The 25,839-nt window shown below is 35.6% G+C and overlaps 1 protein-coding gene across 2 annotated transcripts in view; it reads left to right on the forward strand.

The window, feature by feature from the left end:
* Positions 1-14,167: 14,167 nt before the first annotated feature.
* Pdzrn4 (PDZ domain containing ring finger 4) overlaps positions 14,168-25,839 on the forward strand; it is a 179,172-nt gene continuing 167,500 nt past the window's right edge. For both annotated transcript variants that reach the window (XM_045153729.1, XM_004662173.3), the window contains exon 1: positions 14,168-14,451. In XM_045153729.1, the coding sequence (XP_045009664.1) occupies positions 14,383-14,451 (69 nt within the window). In that variant the 5' untranslated portion in view covers positions 14,168-14,382. The remainder of the gene's footprint in view (positions 14,452-25,839) is intronic.

Genomic DNA, 25,839 nt, shown 5'->3' on the forward strand with positions numbered 1-25,839 from the left:
AATCTTGAGGAAAAAAAAACTCATCAAATAGCATTAATTTTCTTCTCTAGCAGACGGGAAGATGAAGATAACCAAAGCCAAGTTGACTGTATCACCTTGGGATTTTCACCTAATGATCTGGAAAGCAGGTGCATTGGCAGAGAATTTAAGCTGCTGAAAACCAAACTAGTCTTACAGAGTAAACCCTGGCTGCAGTGGGGGTTTAATAGGAGTAGGGTGCATTAGTGTTAGATCATTACAGAGCATTTTGCTGACTACTACAGAATTAATGGCACTTTTATGGCTCACAGTTAATGACTATCAAGAAGCAAGAGTTTATATCTCTTCACGTTGCAATGTTAAACCAAACTTGCCAGCTGTCAGTTGCATCCAGCACATGCAGGTTCCTTCTTATGATATTTGGTGCTCTCTTACATCCATCAGTTTATTGGCTCAGTTCTTGGAACCTAATTATTATTATTTTTTGCTTGTAAGCTTGATATAAGTTTGTCATAACAAAAACAAAACATATTGTTAAGAAGAGGACCCTGTAGAAATTTTGTTTCTTTCAACATAAAAGTGCAGAAAATTGTTGATATTCTATTCTTGTTGTTTTAAATTACTTTTTCTATTGTTTAATAGAAGACAATTATAACTTTATTTTCTAATTCCAAAGACAATTGATGAGAACTCATTCAAGTCTCATGACCTTTCCTACATATATAAACTAGTCGTGATTTTATTTTGCAGTGTCTTCTGCCTGTCCTTGAATCAATAGCCACTGCCTTTGCTATTCCTCCTGTTCACTCTCTCCTCCTCCGGATCTGCTGTCTACCACACTTCAGCAACACTGTCTCTTCAGTCTCCAATCCGCTTAGCTTAAAACAAGCAAAGCAAGCAACCCCTTCCTATGATTCCGCTATCTCCTACAAGGTCATTTTAGCTCCCTCTTCTATTACACATGTCTTAAAAGACTAGCCTTGACCAGTTCTCTCTACATCACCATGTGGCTTATTTCTCATTTTTCTCTGTGAAGCTCATTCTTCCAACTCTTCCTTGTGTTCTCTCAGAAATGGCTGATGCCTTTACCTATGAAGTCTCCTTCCCTTCCCCACCCGCAGACACATCACTGCTCTGCCTGTCATTCTCAGCCTTCTTGATCCTGTTGATAAGTTCCTTATTTTTGAAACCTGATTTTTGTGGATGCACAAATTCTTTGATTCTAGGTTTTTTTTAATTTATTTTTATTTTTTTTTATTTGAGAGCGACAGACACAGAGAGAAAGACAGGTAGAGGGAGAGAGAGAGAGAATGGGTGCGCCAGGACTTCTAGCCACTGCAAACGAACTCCAGACGCGTGCGCCCCCTTGTGCATCTAGCTAACGTGGGACCTGGGGAACCGAGCCTCGAACCAGGGTCCTTAGGCTTCACAGGCAAGCGCTTAACCACTAAGCCATCTCTCCAGCCCTGATTCTAGTTTTTATTTCTCTTGATTTTACACACACACACACACACACACACACACACACACACACACACACACGCTCAGAGAGAGAGAGAGATTCAGAGACAGACAAACAGACATTTTTTTTCAATGCCCAGTTGCATCAACTTCAAATAAAACTAGTGACCTTCATAAATATCATTAGCTTTAACCTCTTTCTTCAAAATCTCAACTCCATGAAAGATCTTTGTTCTCAGAGATCTCAATCTCATCATACCCAACTTTAATCTGTTTCTACCCTTATATACTACTTCCTCCTGCCTTCCTTGTTTCTCTTAATGACATAGCTTTTAACAAGGTATCCAGTCTTACAAAGGTACTGGGCATTGCCTGTTTTCTTCCTATTCCTTGTCAATCACAATGGTCACATGACTCTCATTCCTACTTCTCTAGCATTCTTTCACTTATTCCACATACCTCCTCTTGCCATTTCCTTTATTCAAGAACTTTTGCACACTACTATAAAGGGTAACTTGGTGGTTATAGTTACTATTATTGTTAGTATAATCCTTAAATGTGAGAAAAAAGAAATGTGAGAAATTAAAATAATGATAGTCATTAGCATTTCTTACATAGAAAAGGTAAGAAACTCCATACCACCCATGCAGAATGAATACACTGCCAGCTTCAAAACACTGTTATAGTGAGGGTCATTTCTCCTGAGGGGCTGCACACCTCACCCCTTTAGACTAATTTATATGTTATTCCCTCTAGTGTCCCAAGCTTTTCTATCCTGTCCTCTCTTTCTTCTTTATTCATCCCACTAGCATTTTTCTACTTTGACTGTTTCATCTCTGCTCACTAAATGCCCCTTACTTCATAATGTTTTTTTCTGAAAAAAGTAAAATATATGTGTATCATATGTAAATGATAGATGAGATGGGTCTCTCTCAACCAGCTAATATCCCACAGTGATTAGTATGTTCTATTTGTACTAAGAATTCAGTTTTGATGATTTATTTATTTAATTATTTAAGGTTAGCAGAATACCCATGTGTATTAATAAATACTTGTTGAGTGAATAAATGAATTTAACTGATTGTTTTTAATTAGAATCTCTTGGCTCATTACCTTGGTATTTCTCAGTACTGACAAAGTTATCAGTTTTGCTTTTATTTGTAATTTTGTTCTCACTAATTTGAATATTATTTTGTATGCTACACCTATGAAATAGTTAACTGAGTTTATTATTAATATGGAGGAAAGAAATTTACCTCTTGTAACATATTGTGATATTGCCGATTAATATTAGAAATGAGTGTTATATATCTTTCAATACATGAAACAATAATGAAATATATTCTCAAATGAGCTATATGTCACAGGGACCAACCAGATTATCTGGCCCTTTAGTGAACTTCCATTAGTTATTACTATTATAAATTTCTTGTAATAAACTTCATTAGTTTTCCCATTAGTGTCCCACAGTTTGCAACTACATGCAAACACATAAAATATACACATACATATCCTTTTTTGTCTATATATTCTTTGTGTGTGCACAACAGAAATTTCTGTCAGTGCAGTATTTATCTAAGACATTTACAAAATGATTATCTAAGCTCCCAGACTCTGATATCATCCTTCTTTTCACATATACTTATTTTGGTTTCTCCAAGGTCTTATGTCCATATTTACATTGTTCAACAGCTCCACTTTGTTAGATAAAAAATTAGCAATATATGTCAAATTATGGTTTTGGTGCTCTTACTTATCTATTTACTTATGTATTCATTGTTCTTCAGCACTAAGTTAATTTACTAGATTTTACTAAATCTGTCCATTCTCATACTACTGACCTTTTGCATGTAATATTGTATTCTTAGATAAACCTTCATAGTGGTTCTGTGAAACTATAATATTAGATCCATATTCCTAAGTTTCTTACCAAAACAGACATTATCAGTTTCCTTGCCAATGGACTACCAGACTCCATTGGTTAAAAATTAGTCTGTATTGAAGTTTTGAATAAACTATTCACTGTAGGCTTTCCAAACTGTTCAGAAAGTAGTAAGACCCTTGGGAGTTTATGTAGGAAAAGATGCTTATATGAGACAGAATTACTTTAGGTAATCAATTCTATCAATAATAGCAGGAGTAGGAGCTATTGACTTTATCTCACAAATGAAAAACAGACACAGAAACTTCTGAAGCCCATGGTTTCCCTGTACTTGGAGTAAATCAGGAACTTTCTCAGGCCATGATGATATAGACTGTCTAACCACACTAAAAGCTGCTCACTCTGTCAGACTCTCTGCATGCCTTGTTCTCCTTCTGCAGAACTGTAAACCTAAATATTCACTTGATTATCAATCAGCTTAACCTATTTATGCAGTATTAGTTTGCTATGGAGATGCTATTTAACCCAATTAATATGAAAAGCCTTTCTGAGGACCCATATTTCTGAAGTAGGCAAAGGTTTCTGATTGGAAATTGTTGGTTCTATATCATCTCTCTCTCTCTCATACATACATATGCATTTTAAATATAATGAATATATATATATACACAAACACACATATATATCCTTACTGCTGAAATCCTTTATTGCATTTAGCCATCTTACTTTCCAAAAAATGTCGCTTATGGATGTTTAAAGCAATGATTTGATGAAATTCAAGTTGGCTTGTAGGGAAACTTGACAGTTTTCATATTGACATTTCCAAGTTTCCATTTAATTATCATAGCTAAAGTTGCTGTATGTCTTTATATAAAATTTCTCAAGAGGACCCTAAAAGACATCCCTACTTTTTATTGGGTCATATGTTGTTGGTGGTAAAGAGGTTCAGGATAATTATTACTTGTTTATATTCATGTACTCACAGGTATTGATTTTGAAGTGCTTCACAAACAGTTGGGCAATTTAGAGGATCTATGACTTGGTCCAGGTTCTGATCCCATCGTCATATATTTCCTCTCTACATCTCTCCACCTGCTATACACTGCAATTACTAATGCTTATCCAAGGAATTCACCCTCTCCAAGAGGAAATTTAACTGCTAAAAGTGTTTATCCACACATTTGTCAAAATGTAGACCAGATGGCATGTCTGAGTGCTTATTGAAATCTCTTTACACAATAATGTAATTATGACACCTCATCAAGAACTATAAGCTATAAAATAGGAGCTAATATTTACTGAGTACTGCCATGGAGATGATAGCAGGTAATATCTATGTTCACACACCCCTCGGTAGTAGGTACTATTGTATCTTTATTTCCCAGGGAAGAAACTGAAGCAACTGAATGCAACTCATTATGTAACTTGTTCAAATTGATATTGCAATTGTCTTCAGAGTGAGGTTTAAAGCCTTCTAGATAATATCAAACTCTGAAAGACACCTACTTGATTTTGATGATGACATGGCAGTGGACCAGAACTGCCATACAGATATGCATTCTGTGTCATCACCTACAAAAATCAAGACAGGACCACCATGCTGCTTTCTAAAGATGACCTTTTAAAAACCTATATGAAGGCCACTTTCGTATTTGCAAGGGAATGAGTTATAGGTCCAAAGACAAAAGGACTACAATAAAAAAGCAATTTTCTAGTGTGCCCCAGGTAGCAAAACTTCAATACCTGGATACCTTAACATAAAAAGTCATCTTTATACCCTCATTTGTATTTGTATTTACTTGGATACATACATACATACATACATACATATATATATATATATATGCATATATGTATATATATATATATATATACACACATACACACGCATACATATACATAAATATACACATATACTATTTAAATGATCAGAAGAGAAGAAATAGGGAAACAAGTGCTAAACTCTAGACTATCTAAGTGCTTGCATGGTTCTTAATATTGTCTGAATATTTTATAGAGTGATTTTCTTTTTATTTACTTAATGCTTTCTCTAACTATAGTTTACACCATGAGGTCTAAGGACTTTACACGTTATAAATATAATTTTTGATTACTGAATAATTGATCAGGATTCAAAGATGTGAAAATGATCATGTTTCAAAATACTAGACAGAAAAGTAGCATATGGGCTCTGTTAAGGTCTGAAAGGATAAATATATAAAAAGAGAAGAGGGAAGATAGAGAAAGTTCAGAACTTAGAACTGGAGGATAATAATGGCTTTATCAATGTGTGTTATATAGAGAGAAAAGCAACAGGACTACAGCTGGTTTCTTATACCATTGTAGCTCCAAAAGTTTGTAATTCACCCCAGGACTCAGTTGAGAAAGATGGCTGTCTGAGCCCTAGATAATGGCTTAGGGGGTGAAGAAAGGATAGACTGAACAGTTCAGGTTGACAGTAATCTGTTATGGGATAAAAGGAGTAGGAAGAGCCAAGGTAGGTGCTCAGACATCAGACTGGACAGTCAGCCACAGTGGAGTACCTATGGGGCCACAGTTATGACAAGCATAGCTGTAACTTCTGGTAAGTTGAATATAATATTCTGTGGACCACTGCAGTGGAAATGTTATGGTTAATGAAGAGGTGAGTCTAAAGCTTAAGAGAAATTAAAATGACAGTTTAAACTTGGGATTCTTCAGTGAATTCCTCCTTTACTTTTGTTTGTTTTTTTTAAAAAAAAAAAACTCTGATTTTGCCTGTCTTAAGTAACTGTCCTTTGTCATTCCTCAATACAGACATGTAATATGACTGCCTGACTACTATGTACTATGAAGTGCTGTACACTTGTGGGTATAGATCAGATGGAGCAAAACCCATCACCAGCAGAATGGAGTGACATTATGAGACTACATAGGTTTCATTCAATCTATTTTATGCAGTCATGCTTGAGGATACAACACAGATTTTGGAAGTTAATTTTAGATTACTTTGGCCCTCAGGGAAATTTTTATATCTCAGTGTACTATAATCATCTCCAGAATGTTTTTCTCCTAACCATATAGGAATGTATCATAATGATAACTTTCAGAGAAAGGATAAGGTACTGGTTAGCTAGTGGACCCAGACTGCTTGCATTTGAGTCTTGACTCCCAATTTATTACTCTCATGACCTTTTTTTTACTGATCTTATGAGCCTTAATATGAGAAAATTAAGTGACTAGCACATAAGGTGATAAAACAATAATATACAAAAGTACTAAATAATTATTAGCCTGTATTTTCAAAAAAGATCTAGTAATTATCACCATGCTTTTTTCAAAGTACTATTCAATAAATATGATTTAATGGAAGAAAGTATTTAACAATAATTTGATCAATACCTTTCAAAGAACTAAAATTTGTGATGGTAGCATTTTGAGTAAAGTTTTATGTATATTGTTGCTGAACAATGAGTGACATTATCACATCATACTTTGTCCTCTTATAAAATCCAGAGAGCCCGTTAATCCTAGGCTATATAGGAAGTTGTTACTATTTTTCAAAGAAATTGTGTTAGGCTAACACCTTCATAATTGCATAAATCTTACCTATCATTGGTTTCTAGTATACTTTTACTCCTAATATGCATTATGCATTGAAAGAAACAAGTAGAACATTATAGCTATTAATGTAAATGTATTGCATTATGTTCTTTACACAGAAATGCAGGTATATCACATTAACAAAATGCATATTTCAAATGTTACTATGTAATTAATTAAAGGATTAGTCAACAAACAACATTTGAAAAGTTTATAAATAAAAAATAAGTATTTATTAACAAAAAGAGGTGGACAGAAGGATGATTATAACAGTTCAATTAAATACATTTTAAACAGATGTTTTAAAAGCCTAACCTGGAGATAATTATTATCATTATTCTACTTATTGATATGATACCCACTGTGCTATATGTATTGCACAAAATCTATGTTCCAGATATATAGGAACATATAATTGCAACTTTAGATCTTACAATAATTGCTATTATTACCCCTATTTTAGAGATAAAGAGAGTGAAAATAATAGTGACTCATAAGAGTAACTCAGAGCATATAGCATATAGTAGATGATGAGACAACTGAAGACACAGTGACTCTAGAACCCAAGCTAATCAACACATCAATATGAATAAAACCCTACATGGTTTATTAATCTATACGAATGTTTGTCACAATATGTACTTTTTATGATAAGCCTACAAGGTACATACTAGTTCAGGTTATATAAGTTGCATGAGTTTACATATGTTGTAGTAACAAATCTCATGTGAGAATACTAGTTCTCTTACTGGACATTCTATGCTATTTCTTTCCATTACTATCTTTTACAGTAGTGAGATCACTCATAATTTGGAAGTTTCTAGGACACCCTCAAGTCAGCTCACAGTGACAATGGAGCAAATTAAAGCTGGCCAAAAGGGAGCCTAGTACAGAATATTAACATACTCACCTGCTCAGTAAATGTGTGACACACACATGGAAAATGTGAACACTATATCTTTCTAATTTCATGATTGTAGTTGATATCTCACTGTGTTATGAGAAACACTGGATTAGAGACATAAAACAAAGTCTCTAGGTCTTTTGGAGTTGGACATTTCAACATCAAATTTCTTCCTTTAAGCAAAGGATAATATCTGACATGACTGCTTAAAAGAAGTCAAAGTGAAAGAAAATATACAATTTCAAATTCCTACCATACACATGCCATCAGATATATAAATACTCAGAAAAATTTTTGTGTAATAAATAAGTGAATATGTTATGAACAACAATCTAAATATAAATGTACAGAGACTATATTCATACACATGTACAAGTAACTGATAGAATACATACGGTCATATCATATTTTTCTGTATACCTATCACATATATTTTGTCAAAGACTAAAACTTACATTTGTAAAATTGGATCAAATGAAATCTATATTATGCTTGGGACTCTTCAGTTTCTTAAAATTCTTGAAATAGCTCTAGGGTCTGGGAAGATGGCTCAGCATTTAAAGGTTCTTTTAAAGTGAGTTGACCTGAGTTCAATTTCCAGTCACCCATATAAAGGTGGACAAACATTTATTTTCAGTAACTAGAGACCATAATGTTCACCTCCCCTACCACACACACATGTGAATTTGCATACATGCACAAATAAATTTAAAAGATAGCTCCAGGGGGAAGTGTCACCTGCCAATTAGGACAGTAACACAAGTATAAATATGTGTCACTTTGCCAGATCCAGAAATATTGCCATCTCCCAATTACATTCATGCAGCATGCATTTATTAAAGGCCCAATGTGAAAGGCACTATACTGGTAATTTTAAAGGATTAAAAATATTGCATGTCTTATGTCTCAGTACGAGAGATAAAGCATGAATGTATAAAGAAGTGTATGCTGTGGGATGAGTATGGATAAAATAAGTAGAGAATTCAGAAATTGTAGGAATCACTACAAGCTATTGAAGTCAGGGAGAATAGAGCAGTGAAACTGGCCCACAAAGTATCCATAGATTTATTTGAGAAGTTTCCAAAGGCTCAACAGAATCAGTTCACATCCATGGCAAATGGAAGTTGGGACAGATTGGTACACAGCAGCTAAATTTTGCTGGATCCTAAAGAAAGAAGTATGTATTCAAATTCCCAGTTTGACCAGTAGTTAGCATCTACTGTACATAAATCTTTTAATACTATAGCCAACAGAGACATAGGCAGAGCAAGAGAAGTCAGCTGCCCTAGTGAGCAGACCCAGAACACTGACTGAGAGTGTTAGCTAATTGAGAGTATTTAACTATGACATAGAATCATTTCAGTGTTTTAATAGGCAAAGTTTATATTCTAATCATAAACACTTCTCCTTCCAAAGATGAAATTTTTGCAAAATTCTTTTTGTCCACATATTTGGCACTTTTGAGTTCTATCTTCCATTTCCTCAGTCAACAGGAAAAGACATTAACAGAATTCTAACTTTCTTAGAAAGAGACAGTTTAGCTGTTGAATCTCACCATGGAATTTGTGCCTGGAGTACTAAGTTTGGATCTCTTCATTCAAGCTTACCTTGAACATGTCAGTCTCTCTGAGCTGCAGATTCTGTCTTGAATGAATATAAACCATGTAAGCTTTAGAAAATATGGAGCTATGTGTTTCTCAATATTAAAAATGAATGCTAAGTATTCCCTAAAAGAGATGCATGCTTGGGACTAGAAAAGACATGCATAAGCCATGTGGCAAGGTTTTTTAAGGCCTGTGCATGTAAGAATGGCAGAGAATGAGATGGTTGTAGAGTACTGAACCACCACATCCACACAGGAAAGAGAGCAGTGTGTCATTGTGAAGGCAACCTAGGAAGTGATTCTCCACAGCCTATGACAGCTCTGACAAACTCAATGGGCTTGTTGCCTCAGCAAGTCTCAGGCAGACTTTTCTTCTCTTCATAGAAACTACAAATACGTGCAAAGTCCCTCCTTATCCACAAGTGATATGTCTTGAGACCCATAGTGGAGATCTAAGACTGCAGCCAGTACATGTACTGTGCAGCGGACACGTGCACACACTATGCTTCTTCCCATATATACAACCTATAATACACTTAATTTATAAATTAGGCATAGTCAGAGAATCATAATTATAAAGTAATACAGTTTTATCAAGATACTATGATAAAATTGTGTGAATGGTCTCTCTCTCTCTGTCAAAATGTTTTGCAGGACTTTCTCACCTATCCTTCTTGACAATGTCTAGCTTCTTTGGTATAAACAGATTACCAACACTACCACATTGTGCTCTGGGGACATTATTAAATAAATTAAATGTTACAGGAACACCAATGCCACCATGTTGTACAGTTGATATGACAAGGAGGTAGTGACTAAGTGACTAGTGGGCATGTGGATACACTAGAAAAAAGCATGATTCATTTCCCTAGTGGGATAACATGAGAAGACATGGGATTTCATGATGAGGGACTGTATTCATTTCTGGAATTTAACACAATATTTTTGGACCACAATTGCCCTAAAGTAACTGAAACCAAAGAAAGTGGAATTACAGAAAGCAAAGTGGGAGGTGAGAGGAAGCTACTATACTGCACTAACTACCAGGCATTCAGAGGCACGGACTCTTTGTGAATTAATTTTCATTAAGTCTTACTGTAAAATATAGTAAAACAAAAAAAAATCCTAAAAGAAGTTAATCCAATTAATTATATGACCATATTTTGCAAAAGTACTACACAGGTAAGAAGTTTGCACTTTGTTAGACATACTGAAACTTTCTGGTATACCCGCCTAATCATAACCCCTTCTTTCATTAAAATATTAATAGTACCTTGACATTTTGGCACTCATTTTCTTAGTTTTATTTCCAAAGTTTTCAGTCAAATAATGAGTATATCTAAAAATATAGTATAGCAAGGCCATAAAAATCTGTTTCATGGCTTGAGAGATGGCTGTGTTAAGGCACAAGCTGACAAAGCCAAAGGACCCAGGTTCAATTCCTCAGTACTCACCTAAAGCCAGATGCACAAGGTGGCACAAGTGTTTGGAGTTTATGTGTAATGACTAGGAGGCCTTGCCATGCCCATTCTCTCTCTATCGCTCTCTGCCTCTGCCTCTTTCTCTCACAAATAAACAAATGAAATATTTTCAAAACTGTTTCAGTCCATTTTCTCTCTCCATATGTGTGTGTATGTGTATGTACATGTATATGTATATACTCTCAAGCACACATGCACAATAGGTTCTCTCTCCTCTACATAGTGTGAACTTGGCTGGTTGCATCCTTGGTGTAGTTTAATGTGCTCCTCTGTCCTCTGCACTCACTGTCACTTACTTTCTTTTAGAAAGGCCATGCAAGTATGCTGTCATTTTCTCCTATCACATGGCACAAAATGCCTACTTATTTTCTGTGTATGTGAAAATGTGTTCTATGTCACCTTCCAGTAATTCAAAGTACTCAGATTGACTGATTTATTGAAGATAGTTAGCTTGACCATAACCTACTTTCTTTCTTCATCTTCTTTAGCCAGAATAAAATCTCTAAATAGAAATTTCCTTTTACTTCTCTGTAGCTATTGGGTGATAGAATTTTTGTATGATAAACATGACCTTTTGTTACCAGTTTAGCCATTTATATTTCTTTTCGTATCTTAATTAACATGTAACCTATTTTAAAATTCTGCATGTGGAGTAATTCACATAAGTTAAATGCAATAAAAATAAATAAATATGTCTTGAAATACATAACCCATAAATATTTTCATATATTGGTAAAAATTTTCTCTAAGACTATTTGGAAAGGTAAGCATTCTTTCCCTGTTTATTTTTTATCTTACACACAGCCAGGAAATATCTAACATTTGTATTTTTAAAATGTTTAGACTAATTAATTTTCCTATCAATTTCAGAATTTTTGCAGCATTCAAACACAAAATTTGGCTGCTTAATCATAGGAAAATCTAGCCCTAATATTTTAATGAAATTTAGAAGACTCTGGAATTATGGATCTTCTTTGATCAAATTATCCCTTAATTCCTTGGGATGAGCCCATTAGTAGTAACAGAAGATGGAATCTTTCCAGAGTAGATGGGCCAAGGACAGCATTTGATAAATGATAGAGAAGCTGCTCTTGTTTTCATAGATAAAAAACAAATAACAGAGGCTGTACTCATGAATGAAGTAAACAGCAAGACCAGGTGCTGAACTCAATAAGCAACCTCAGTTTGAAGCTGCTCAAAATGTTCATGCTTCACTTTTCAGTAATTAAAAAAATATATTTCTTCCAGCTCTAATTGTTTAATTTTTCTTAAAAGCCAAGTGTAAAATAAATGAATAAAGGTCTGATGAATGGAAGCTTTAATTGTTGTTTCTGACCTAGCTTTACAAACTTGTTACATGAAGTTTTACCAGTGGACACTCATTGAGAGATGAGTGAGCCATCCTTGCCATACTCTGCTCTAATTCATTGATTTGATTCTTAAAGTAAAGAATATCAACACTTGAGAATCAATAATTCATTTACAACTCAGCAGTCTAGAAACCTCCAAATGAAGTCAGTGCTTGTTTGGAGGCTGTGTACTCTAACACAGTAGCACTTACTAGGAAGTAGTACAGGAAGACAGAAAAATTAAATGTTAATAAGCATCAAAATACTTTCTCACCTTCATCTAGGAAGTTTGCTTCTATTTGTGGAAGCCAGTGATTTCCCTCAAAAGTTCCCTAAATGCCTCTTGATCTTTCACAGCAAAGAAATCACACCTTGTCTACTATCTCTTAGAAGTAGTTTCTAATTTGCAAAAAGGGTGAACTTTGTTCACATGCAGTGTGCCCAGTTACAATGCCGCTTTCATGGAGGTCCCTCATCTTGGCTTTCATCCAGGCTGTTAGGTGAAATTAGGCCCAGAAAATTGGATTATTACCTCCCCAGGGTAATAGCTGATGATAAGCACCATCTCCCTGCTACTTGCTGGTGTTGAGGTGTCGCTAGTGGCAAAGCCAATTTGTTAACAATTAGTATTCATTAGATTAATTTCCTCCTATCGATTCTAAACATTTGACAAAGCACTTTTGGGAAAGAGGACACCAAAAAAATATCTATACATAGGTGTTCATCAATAAAAATCTTCAAGATACATTGTAATTCTTAACCAAATTCATCATTTTCCAAGTAATGTTTACATTCCAACCCACCTGCTATCCTGTCCATTTTAAAGATGCGCTGTAACAAGAATATACTTCTTAATTAGCAGAGGTTGTGGACAAGACAAAATAGGAACAAAATCATCCTCTGTCATCTACTTTGGTTACCTGTAGTATCTCTAAGGGACCAAAACTGCTAGCTGAAAATCCAATGTAAGTATGTGTGAATGTGGAATTAAGTGCATTACTTCTTTTATGTAAGTATACCAGCTTAGTTTTTAGTCTCCACATTACAGACTCTAAACATAGAATCACCGAGGAAGTCATTGTTCATTATGTTAAAATTAAATATTGCCAATGTCAGATTTCTAATATTATATATGGCTTTAATAAAATTAGCATAAACACTATATGCATTTGTAGTTTACGGGGAACATGCATTATATTTATCTAATTTTTAAATATATATCTACTTGTAGTATGGTGCTTTAAATTTATATTTAGTATCTATGCCTTTATTATCTAATTAAAATATTTATTATGTGTACTAGTATCACCTACTCATACTTACTTAATGTTCTTTATTTAGAGTGACAAAATGCGCCTCACTTCCTCTTTATTAGACATTGGTTTGTACATATGAATTACTCAATCATTTTTGCAGAATCAGAATTAAAAAACTGAATGGCCCCCTTCTCTCCCTTTCCAATGCCAACTCTTTTTGCTTTGAGGTTTATTTTATAAATGTAAGTGATTACTCCTTTTCATCTCCCCTACATTTGAATATTTAAACTATTTCTTATCATTGTTCCAAAACATGGAGTTATGAATACTACATATATTTCTATTGCTGAATAGTTTTATCTCCATACTAGGATCTTACATCAGTGGAGAAATTAAGTCCATGCTCTTTTGAAATGCCCTCTGCTCAGTGTCTATCCTTAATAAACAGAGACGGTATTGACACAAGTGAATTTTGTTTAACCACACTACATTTGCTTCTTAATTAGTGAATATTCATCTGTCATCAGCAGCAAGCTATGACACCCCACCCTGCTAACATGTTCTGTCATAAATAATCAATGAGGCAATATTAATATTCATGAGCTGGAATCTGTGTAGTCATGTGCACTGATGCAGAGACGGGGAGTGTTGTCATGAACTGACTGGAAACTCTGTGTATCGGTGAGTGCAAGATACTTAGGGAAGAGCATGCTGCTGCAAACATCCCTGGCTTATGCTTCCAGCTCACAGCGGTCTGTCTGTGTTTCTGGACTGAAGTGACTGATGAGAAACATAGTCAAGTCTGGAGGGTGATTCCCTTGCAGTTCCCTTGCCTTTCAGCTCTGGGGAAAGTAGAAGATTGGCTCTCTCTCGCTGCTCCTTAGGATGGGCTGCAATTTGTGTGCTTTTCAGAAAAGAGAAGAACACTACAAACTGCTTTACGAAGTTTCCCAGGTGAGCATGTGTCTTATATAGCACCGAAATGCCAGGCATTGTGTTGGTTTGAAGGTGAAAAATGATTTTTGGCTATCTTTATTTCTGTGTTTTAGTACATGTCAAAATTGAGGGCAGATTTGCTGATTTGAGGCTTTTTTTATTTTGGGTTTGGGTGGCAGTTTTCAGTTTCCTTGCCACTCCCCCTTCAGATGACTTCCTGTGGGATTCTTTTTAACATTTTGTATATCTATTGCCAAGATGTCAGTCAAGGAAGGGGAGCAGTTCTTAGAAGCTTGTCTGTAATGTGTTGAGAAATCTCTTTCATTTTGGAATCATGTTGACATCTGAAGATCGGTCATATCATTGTCTGCATAAATATTGGAATTTAATAGGTTTGTGATCTTAATTATTTGGAATGAACAGGAAAAGTTTCTTTCCAAATATGCTTAGTTGGATAAATTATTTAACAAGGAATTTTTGCTTTAGGTTAAGAGGAACACTTGGGTTTTTTGTTTTTTATAAGGAAAAATATATAACATGTCTTAGCATATGAAGATAAGATGAAATTATCTTACTGTTTCTTCTTGGATCATTGCTAGATTATTTTTTGTTTGTTTAGTATTACAATTAATTTTAAGAGTTTGCTGCAGTATGTATATGTGACCTAAGGTGTTTTTTTTTTTTAAAAAAAAAAGCATATAAGTTCAGGTGTTTGTTTAATGCATACCCAAGGTTTTTTCATATTAAAAATAAGAAAACCCTGCTTTCATAGTTTCAGTGGACTTCTATTAATTTACCATTTTATTCAAGCAGTTCTCTAGGGCAAATATCTCATCTGACAACATAAAGTTCATTTTCCCCTTCATCCTATCTTCCCTAGATATTGTACTAGTACTTTTATTTTTAGACAGTTTTGTTGATGAGATAATGTTTGGGATATTGATAGTCTGTGACCCAGCAGTTGCCAAATGCCCACTGCCTACTGGCTTCCTCAGCTTCCCCCTGATGTGATTCATTTCACAGTGGGCTAATTACAAAGTGGATTTGCTGCACATGAAACAGCCTCCTCAGTTGCAATGTTAATGTACATTTTCATGGTAATGTGATCAGAGGCTCATTAGCCAGTTTCCAAAATGATCTTCTGCATTAATTAAATATAAAAATGATTCCTGTATCACCATAGAGAGGAAAAAGAAGATTAACATTGTTAATTACACAGGGGAAGGGCGATACCTTTGGCTTTTCTTTTTCTTTTTAAACTACAAACTTGCAAATATGAGCTCACACAATATTCCTTTCCTGGGTAAGCTCTCATCCACTTTGATTCATGCAAACAGTCTCTAGGTGGAACACTTTCCTTTAGTTTGCTTGTGGAGTTTGAGCTCCAATATTGTTTTCTTTGGGTGGTCAGGGAGCAAAGAAACGGATTCATCAATCAGCTTTTTTTTTTTTAATCTGAATTTCTAAGTGATTTAAAAACACAATATATCAGTAGTAGTAACTTATATTCCTCTGATTATGCCATGGCTAAACTGTTTATATTCTCATAAGAATTCAGAGGATTCCTGAATCTATAAAGGACCACTATGTTTGCAAGCAGAGCCTTTGTTACAGATTTTTAAAATGCTTATTTGTGAGTTTTGCCTTTAAGTGTTCCCTAAATCTTGAGAAAATAGAAAAGCCATACTCTTCATTGCCTCTACCTGCACTCCTCTATTAGTTGTTTGTTCTAATCCTAAGTTGCAGTTCTTACAATCTTTAATAAAGGCAGTGAAATTAAGTATTAGTTCCCAATCAAGTGGCTTTTATTAGATAAGTTAGACACCAGCTTATAGGTCTGCCTGTATTTTCTGAGAGGCCCTCCTACAGTTTGTCCTCAGGTTTGCTTCTATTTTATTGAGTGAATGGAGTAGATAAGATATCAAGAAAACCAGTGATAGGCTCATATAATACACCAGAGCCCCATGTGGTGCCACAAACTAGTTTCTATTTTTATTTGAAGAAAAGTGTCTCAGAGCACACAGGAAAGTGACAGTGTTCTAAATCAGGTGTTCAAAAGGTCACATAGCTGCCCCCACAAGACAGGATACTGTTTATAAAACTGCCTTGAGACTGTAAGCCTGAGTATTCCCATCAAGTATAAGGATGGATTAGTTCACACAAATATTAACATGATTATCCAAATATTATTTATCTATATTCTTGTAATTCTCACATCACCTGTCTTTTTGTTTCTTTACACCTTAGGAGACATGGGAAAGGAAAATTTAACATAATTTGTGATAAAGCAGAATTAGCAATCGATGCATTTAGCAAAATGTTTATTTCTTTATAATACAGTCATTATGGCATTAAACTTTTGTACAACTTCTTTCTAAATTTAGTGACCTGATAATAAGGAACAACCACATTCAAAGTTCTGATTTATAAGTTCTGGAAACAGAAGCAAATGTGCTCCGAGGAATCTAGTGAAACAGAACGATGTGCTCAAGTGGGAAAAAAGGTCGTTGACATCTTAATATTTTTTGCTTCTGTAGAGGAGCTGAGACTTCAATTAGAAGAAGACATGGAATATCACCTCATGAAAATTATTTTCAGCTGTATTTGGGCCAATTAGGGTCCAGTATGAACAAAGATGCAGTTTTCTGGTATATTTATGCACTTGCTTACTTTTATATGGGCCACCAGGGACACAACCGTTTTTGCAGAGATTTATTTTATCCAAAGTAGGTTTTGTATTAACCTCTTAAGAATGAATAAATGGGTTATTTGAAGTATATACAAATTGTCAAATTGTCAGTTTTGTATTAATCTCATTAAACAAACATTTAGGCAATGAGGGCTGCAGGCCTTGTGAGGCATTTCTGACCTAATAACAAATTACTTCTGAGTGATATCCTGTTGTTTCCTCCAAATTTAATGACTTCTTAGCATTATTGTTCATTTAAATCAAATGAAACTTTTTGATTGATGCTCATTGGTATTGAACAATGAATTTATTAAAATCAGAAGCAAATACTTAAAAGTTCATGCTAACACAAGTTATAATCTTATAACAAAATGTTATAATATTTCATTTAGATTTTATCATGTAATAATGAAAGATTTTGTTTTCACTCACTTGCCTAATTTGAGGAAAGAAATTACTTTCAGTCTCAGCAAGCCAGAAGTAGAAGCGCTGGTCTCTAGGCAATCACTGCTGTGGCTCTGCCCTCTCCTACATGGACAGTATTCTATGAGATAACATGATTTATTACCATGAATGTGTGAACACAGCTAAGAGGGTTCTCTGCCACCTAGATCTATTATTCTGCCATGCCAACTGGAATATAACCTGCATTGAAAGTTTTATACCCAATATAACTGTGTATGGTGGCCCAGATTATACTTCCTACACTTGGAACTACAGCACTTCGAAAGCTTAGGTAGAAGATTTGCTGTGAGTTTGAGGCCAGCCTGAGCTATGAGGTGCTGTCTCACAATAATAAAAAAATAAAGCAAAGAAAGAGAAGGGGAGGGAGGGAGGGGAGAAAGAAAAGATTTGTGTAAGTCTCTTGTTTCTGGAATCTTTCTCTGTGTTCTGATCTGAATCCTTCAGAAAACTATTTTGTTTCCAACTATGGAAGTCCAAGACATAGTATCCTAGCATCTCTTCACATTCTTGAGCCCCAGTAAAGGTGTCATTTAATTGCTTTCCACAAAGTTCAGAACAACTCTATGGGAAAAGACATGCTAAGGCTTTGTCTACAAGGTGGCCTTTGTGGTAATTGTATATTTGCATTAATCCTCCCTCTTCACAATTCCACAGTGTGTGTGTGTGTGTGTGTGTGTGTGATGTACATGTGTGTGTACACAGTGTGCATGCCGTGTGCACATTGTGTAAAGGCCAGAGGAATGTGTCAGGTGTCTTCCTCTATCACTCTTCTGCCTTATTTCCTTGAGACAGGGTCTCTCACTGAACATAAAAACCTAACTGTTTTCATTTAGAGTGACTGACCAGTGAGCCCCAGTAATTTTTGTTTCTAGTCCCCTCAGCGCTCGGGTAACAGTAGGTATAGCCATATCCAGGCTTTTATGTGGATGCTGAGGATCAAACTCAGGTCCCCATACTTGCATGGCAAATGCTTTTACCCACTGAGCCATCACTCCAGCTGCTCATTACATCTTTTATAACTCTGTCTGCCATTACTCTAAAGGCTTTCCAGTTTTGGATTTATTAGTGACCTGGTCTACCTTTATTGCTGGGCAGTAATAAATTTCTAGAAGTGTTTAATGGCTCCTAATTATTATAAAATGAAATAAAAATTTCTTATTGCATGATTCAAGGACCTCTGCTCTTACAATTATTTCACTGGTCTTCTGATTCAAGTTCTATGTCTTCCAGATCATTTCCTTTTCTTTGAATTAGCTTCCCATTTTGTACCTTTGCATCCTAGTTCCCTGTTTTCACCTCCTGTGGAACACTCTGTATATTGATATCTATCATTATTTTATTTTATCACTTGTTAGTCAAATTTCTCCTTGGGCAAATAAATTATCAGAGAAAAGAAATTATTTGCTGCCATAGGACATTTGTAGCATTCAGTTGTATTTTCTAGAACTCTGTTTCAGGTCTGTTTGTCTATCTGATAATATAGCCAAGTATATGTGCCTAAACTGGAAGTTCCTGGAAGACAGGTTAGGTGGTTATGTTTTATTTAAGCCCCAAATCACCTGCAAACCCTCTCTAACACCCACAGGGATACTTGATTCACCACATCTTTAGAAGAAAACTTCCTCCTTCACAGCTTCTGGCAAAACTTAACCATTCCGCCTTACTCTTTACCATGTATCTAGCATCTGGCTAAATTTGTGTATAAAGTTAAGGGTTCAGTTGCATGATACAGTTGTGAAATTATGACACAAAGGAATGCTATGGCGTATACAGTGGAGATGAATAACTTTTGGTCTGTGAAGATCAAGACAAATAAAAAAGTCAGAAACATCTGAGAAATAAAACAGATAGGTCATGATAAAGAAAAGCCTAAAGAGTAAGTACTAGCTCATCACAGTAGCCTCATTTTCCTGCACCCAATATAATTTTGGGTAAAATTAATTATCTAATTAGCTCCCATGCTTAGATGATGTATCTGGTGATTATAACCAGAAGAACAAGTGAAGACACATCCTAATAATATGTCGCTTTTGGTTACCACCCTGCAGGTCCCTTAAAAGCTAGACATAGGATTCAGTTCGATGAACTTTCTGCACAGTGTATCAAGTCTTGGAATTTGTTGTAAGGAACACAAAGGTGATTTTGACAGTCCCTACTTTTGAGAAACACAAAGTCTGGCATTAGAGAGGAGACACACATGCACAGAATTTCATATAATGTACTAATTGAGTCTGTTGTCATGTAGTGGATCGCTATAGAAGTATAAGGGTCTGGGAGTGGGGGCAAAGCCCAGAGAACAGAAAAGGTGGTCAAATAGAAGAAGCCCATGGAAATGACAAACAGGTGATAGGTAGAAAATCCTAAATAGGGAGACAGGCTTCCCAGACATTGCCCAACAGTGGATAAGACCAGACTATGGACAGTTCTTCATGGCTCTGATTCTTTTTTTCTTTGTAAAATAAAGAGTACTATGATGGGTGATAAAAATGTATTATAGATCTGGCTGAGGTGTGTGTTTGGGACTAGTGGAGATGATGTACTATAACCTACAACTAGGAGGGTGATTCAAAGAGAAAGTCAATCTATAAGGAATGTAATGGGAGGACAAAATTGTGAAATGTGGGGAAGTAAACCAATGGGTTTCTGCCTTGTAAGACTGCATATATGTGATGATGATTGCCAAGAGAAGAAGAAAAGAAGGAAAAAGACTTCTAAAAGGGGGAAAAAGGTTGTTGTCTCACCCAACAGTGGACAAGTGAATGGTCAAATAAAACCTGGAAATAAACAACTTTTTTAAATTGACAACTTATATGATTGTAAACAATATCCCACAGTAATTCCCTCCCTCCTCCCACTTTCCCCTTTGAAACTCCATTCTCCAACATATACCCTCCCCTTCCCAAAAAGTATCTCTTTTATTTGGATGTCATCATCTTTTCCTCCTATTATAATGGTCTTGTGTAGGTAGTGTCAGGCACCGTGAGGTCATGGGTATCCAGGCCATTTTGTATCTGGAGGAGCACGTTGTAAGGAGTCCTACCCTTCCTTTGGCTGTTACATTCTTTCTTTTCTAAATATATTTTCTTTTACTTATTTGCAAGCAGAGAGAGATAGAAGATAGACACACAGAGAGAACAGGCATACTAGGGCCTCCAGCCACAGCAAACAGACTTGGTGCATTTGGCTTTATATGGGTGCCTGGGAATCAAACTCAGGTCATCAGCTTTTGCAAGCAAGCACCTTAACTGCTAAGCCATCCCTCCAGCCCTCTTACATTCTTTAAACCACCTCTTCCACAATGGACCCTGAGCCTTGGAAGGTGTGTTAGAGATATTGCAATGTTGAGCACTCCTCTGTCACTTCTCAGCACCATGGTGCCTTCTGAGTCATCATAAGGTCACTGTCATTTGAAAAGGGAAGGTTCTGTAAACAAAAGTAAGAGTAGCATTAAGAGAAGTGCTTTACTGGGCAGTTTGAAGAGCATAGTATATAAATTTAGCCAGATAGCAGCAGACATTATACCACTAGGGCTCATGGTTACCCCTGTTGTAGGTTTTTAGTATCACTGATAGATTCCCTCCCATGGAGCAGGCCTCGAGTCAAATTAGAGGGTAGTTGGTTTACCCCATAACAGATGTGCCACTATTGCACTTGTTTGCTCATTTGGCCTGGCTGGCCACTGTTGAGTATCTTTATTGGTGACTTATCTCTCTCCCATTGAACTACATGTAGAATGGCTTTTTCCAGCTTTCTGCAGCTGCTCTACATGGAGGAGATTTTCAGCTCAGTTCCAGCAAGATTTCTCAGTGACCTTACAGACCAAGTATGTGGAGTCTTCAGCAATAGGGTCTTGCCATCTATTCATGGTGGGAAACCAAGGGCCTTGGCAATGGCCTGTAATGTTTTGGAGCATCAGGGACCTCTCTGGTAAACAACTAACTGGAAGGTATCCCATCCCTGGCACTGAGAATTTTCTAATAACAATCTATGGCTCCTGAGTGTTCCATTGTTCAATATGACTTACTTATATCTTCTTAGATTTTCATTAGCCCTCCCTCAACCTTTCCATTACTCAATATCTTCCCCTGACCTCACTTAGGCCATTTCACCCCCATTAATATGTTTTTCTACTTACATATACACAATACTATCCTATAAATTCCCCCTCCAACCTTTTCTATTCCCTTTACATCTCCTTTCTATCTTTCACTTTCTAGCTTACTGAGTTTTCTTCCTACTCATATAGAAATCCAATCATCTGTAGCCATGATCCACCTAAGAGAGAGACCATGGGATGTTTGGGTTTCTGGGCCTGGGATACCTCACTAAGTATAATCCTTTCAAGATCCAGCAATTTTCTTGCAAATTTCATTTTTCTTTACCACTGAGTAGAACTCCATTATGTAAATGTGCCACAATTTTATTATCCACTCATCAGTTGAGGGACATCTAAGCTGGTTCCATTTCCTAACTATTGTGAATAGAGTGGCAATAAACATGGTTGAGCAAGTATCTCTAAGGTAGTGAGATGAGTGCTTAGGATATATGCCTAGGAGTGCTATAGCTTGGTCATATGGTGGATCTATTTTTAGCTGTCTCAGGAAACTCCACACTGATTTCCACAATGGCTGGACCAGACTGCATTCCTACCAACAGTGTAGAAGGCTTCCTCTTTCCACATCCTTGCCAGCATTTATGGTCATTTGTTTTCATGATGGTAGCCAATCTGACAGGAGTGAGATGGAATCTCAATGTAGTTTTAATCTGTACTTCCCTGATGACTAAGGATGTAGAGCATTTTTTAGGTGTTGAGAACCCTCTATTTAGTTCCATTTTAATTGGGTTGTTTGATTTCTTATTATGTAGTTTTTTGAGTTCTTTGTATATCCTAGATATTAATCCTCTATCACATGTATAGCTGGTAACAATTTTCTCCCATTCTGTAGGTTGCCTCTTTGCTATATTCAGTGTCCTTTGCCATACAAAAGCTTTGGAATGTCATGAGGTCCCAGTGATTAATCTGTGGTGTTATTTTCTGAGCAATTGGGGTTATATTCATAAAGTCTTTGCCAAGACCAATATGCAAGGTTTTCCCATACTTTTCCCTCTAGCAATTTCAGAGTTTCAGGTCTGATATGAAGGTCTTTGATCCATTTGGATTTAATTCTTGTGCATGGAGAAACATAAGGATCTATTTTCATCCTTCTACAGATACATATCCAGCTTTCTCAGCACCATTTGTTGTAGAGGCTGTCTTTTCTCCACTGAGTATTTTTGGAATTTTTGTCAAATATCAGGTGGCTATAGCTGTCCAGACTTACATCTGGGTCTGTGATTCTGTTCCATTCATCTACATGTCTGTTTTTGTGCCAGTACAATGATGTTTTTGTTACTAATGCTTTGCAGTATAGGTTAAAATCAGATATGGTGATACTACAAGCCTTATTTTTGTTGCTCAAAATTGTTTTAGATAGTCAAGGTTTTTTGTGATTCCAAATTAATTTTTGCATTGCTTTTTCTATTTCCATGAAAAAGCCATTGGAATTTGGTAGGAATTACATTAAATGTGTAAATTGCTTTCAGTAAGATATCCATTTTCACAATATTGATTCTTTGATTCAAGAACAATGGATGTCTTTCCAATTTCTAGTGTCTTTTATAATTTCTCACTTGAGTGTTTAAAGTTTTCTTTGTAGAGATCCTTTACTTCCTTAGTTAGGTTTATTTCAAAAAACTTTATTTATTTATTTATTTGTTTGTTTTGATGCAATTGTGAATGGGAGTGATTCTTTGATTTCTTCCTCTATGTGATTGTTGTTAGCATATAGGAAAGCTACTAATTTATGTGGGTTTATTTTGTATCCTGCTACATAGCTATAGGTGCTTATCAGCTCTAATGGTTTGCTGGTAGAGTCTTTAGGGTCCTTTATGTGTAGAATCATGTCATCTGCAAATAATGATAACTTGATCTCTTTTTTTCCAATCTGTATACCTTTTATGTGTGTCTCTTGCCTTATTGCTAAGGCTAACACTTCCAGTATTATATTAAATAAAAGTGGGGACAGTGGACATCCTTGTCTTATTTCTGATATTAGTAGGAAAGCTTCAAGTTTTTCATTTAGTAATATGTTGGCTGTAGGCTTGTCATAAATAGCCTTAATTGTGTTGAGATATGTCCCTTCTATTCCCAGAGTCTGCAGCACTTTTATCATGAAGTGATGTTTGACTTGTCAAATGCTTTTTCTGCATCTAATGAGATGATCATGTGATTTTTGTCCTTCAGTCCATTTATATAATGTATTACATTTATCGATTTGCATATGTTGAACCACCCCTGCATCTTTTGGATAAAGCCTACTTGTTAAGGGTGAATAATATTTCTTATGTATTCTTGTATTCTGTTTGCTAATATTTTGTTGAGAATTTTTGCATCTATGTTCATGAGGAATATTGGTCTGTAATTTTCTTTTTCTGTTGTATCTTTACCTGGTTTGGAATCAGAATGATTCTGGCTTCATAGAAGGAGTTTGGTAGGATGCCTTCTATTTCTATTTTATGGAAAAGTTTAAGAACCATTGGTGTCAGTTGTTCAATGAAGGTCTGGTAAAATTCACCAGTGCATCTATTGGGGCCTGGACATTTTTTAGTTGGGAGATTTTTGATAGCTGCTTTTATGCCCATACTTGTTATAGGTCTATTTAAGTGGTTAATCTCATCTTGATTTAATTTTGGTAGGTCATGTAAATCAAGGAAATCATCCACTTACTTCAGATTTTCAAACTTAGTGCAGTATATATTTGTATAGTATGTTCCTATGATTTTTTGAATTTCTCTCATATCTGTTATGATGTTGCCTTGTTAATCTCTAATGTTTGTCTCTTCTCTCTTTTGATCAGATTTGCTAGGGGTTTATCAATTTTGTTTATCCTTTCAAAGAACCAACTCTTTGTTGTATTGATTCTTTGGATTTATTTTTGTTTCCATTTCATTAATTTCTGCCCTAATATTTATTATTTCTTCCCATCTACTGATTTTCAGGTTGCCTTGTTCTTCTTTTTCCAAGGCTTCAAAGTAAAGCATTAAGTTGTTTACTTGCAACCTTTCTCATTTTCTTTTTTTTTATTTTTTTTTTCATTTTTATTTATTTGAGAGTAACAGAGAGAGAAAGAGGGAGAGAGAGAAAGAGAGAATGGGCATGCCAGGGCTTCCAGCCACTGCAAATGAACTCCAGATGGGTGTGCCCCCTTGTGCATCTGGCTAACGTGGGTCCTGGAAAACCGAGCCTTGAACCAGGGTCCTTAGGCTTCACAGGCAAGCGCTTAAAAGCTAAGCCATCTCCCCAACCCTCTCATTTCTTAATATAAGCACTTAAAGCTATAAATGTCCCTCTGAGGACTGCCTTCATCATGTCCCAAAAGTATTAGTATGTTGTGTTCTTATTACCAGTTGATGCTATGCATATTTTGACTTTCTTCTTGATTTCTTCATTGACCCATTCATCATTTAGTAGTGTATTGTTTAATTTCCATAATTTTGTGATGCTCTATAGATTTTTTTGCCATTGATTTGTAGTTTGATCCCATTGAGATCAGACAGAGTGAAAGGAATGATTTTAATTTTCCTGTATTTATTAAGATTAGCTTTGTGTTCTAATATATCTTCTATTTTAGAAAATGTTCCATGTACCTTAACGGCTAAGCCATCTTCTGAAAAGCATGTATATTCTGTAGCATTTGGATGAAATATCCTGTATATATCTGTTAGGTACATTTGTTCTGTGACCTCATTTAATCCAGATGCCTCTGTTTATTTTTTGCCAGGATGACCTGTCAATTGATGACAGTGGGGTGTTGAAGTCACCCACTACAACTGTGTTTGGTGTTATTGTGACCTTACTTCTGATGAAGTTGGGAGCTCCCATATTAGGTGGATATATGTTTAGGATTATAATGTCCTCCTGTTGGAGTATTCCTTTAATCAATATAAAGTGACCTTTCATACCTTTCCTAACTAATGTTGGACTGAAGCCTACCTTGTCAGATATTAGGATAGCAACCCCTGCCTATTTTCTGGGCCCATTTGCTTGAACCACCATTTTCCAACCTTTCACCCTAAGATCCATCCATTGTTGAAAGGTGACTTTCTTGGAGGCAGCAAATTGAGGGATCCTGTTTTTTCTTTCTTTTGGTTGGACATTGAGGCCATTGGTATTAAGTGTTATTATTGAAAGGTGTATTTATTTTTTTCCATTT

This window comes from Jaculus jaculus, chromosome 6 (assembly GCF_020740685.1).
Source record: "Jaculus jaculus isolate mJacJac1 chromosome 6, mJacJac1.mat.Y.cur, whole genome shotgun sequence".
NCBI lineage: Eukaryota > Metazoa > Chordata > Mammalia > Rodentia > Dipodidae > Jaculus > Jaculus jaculus.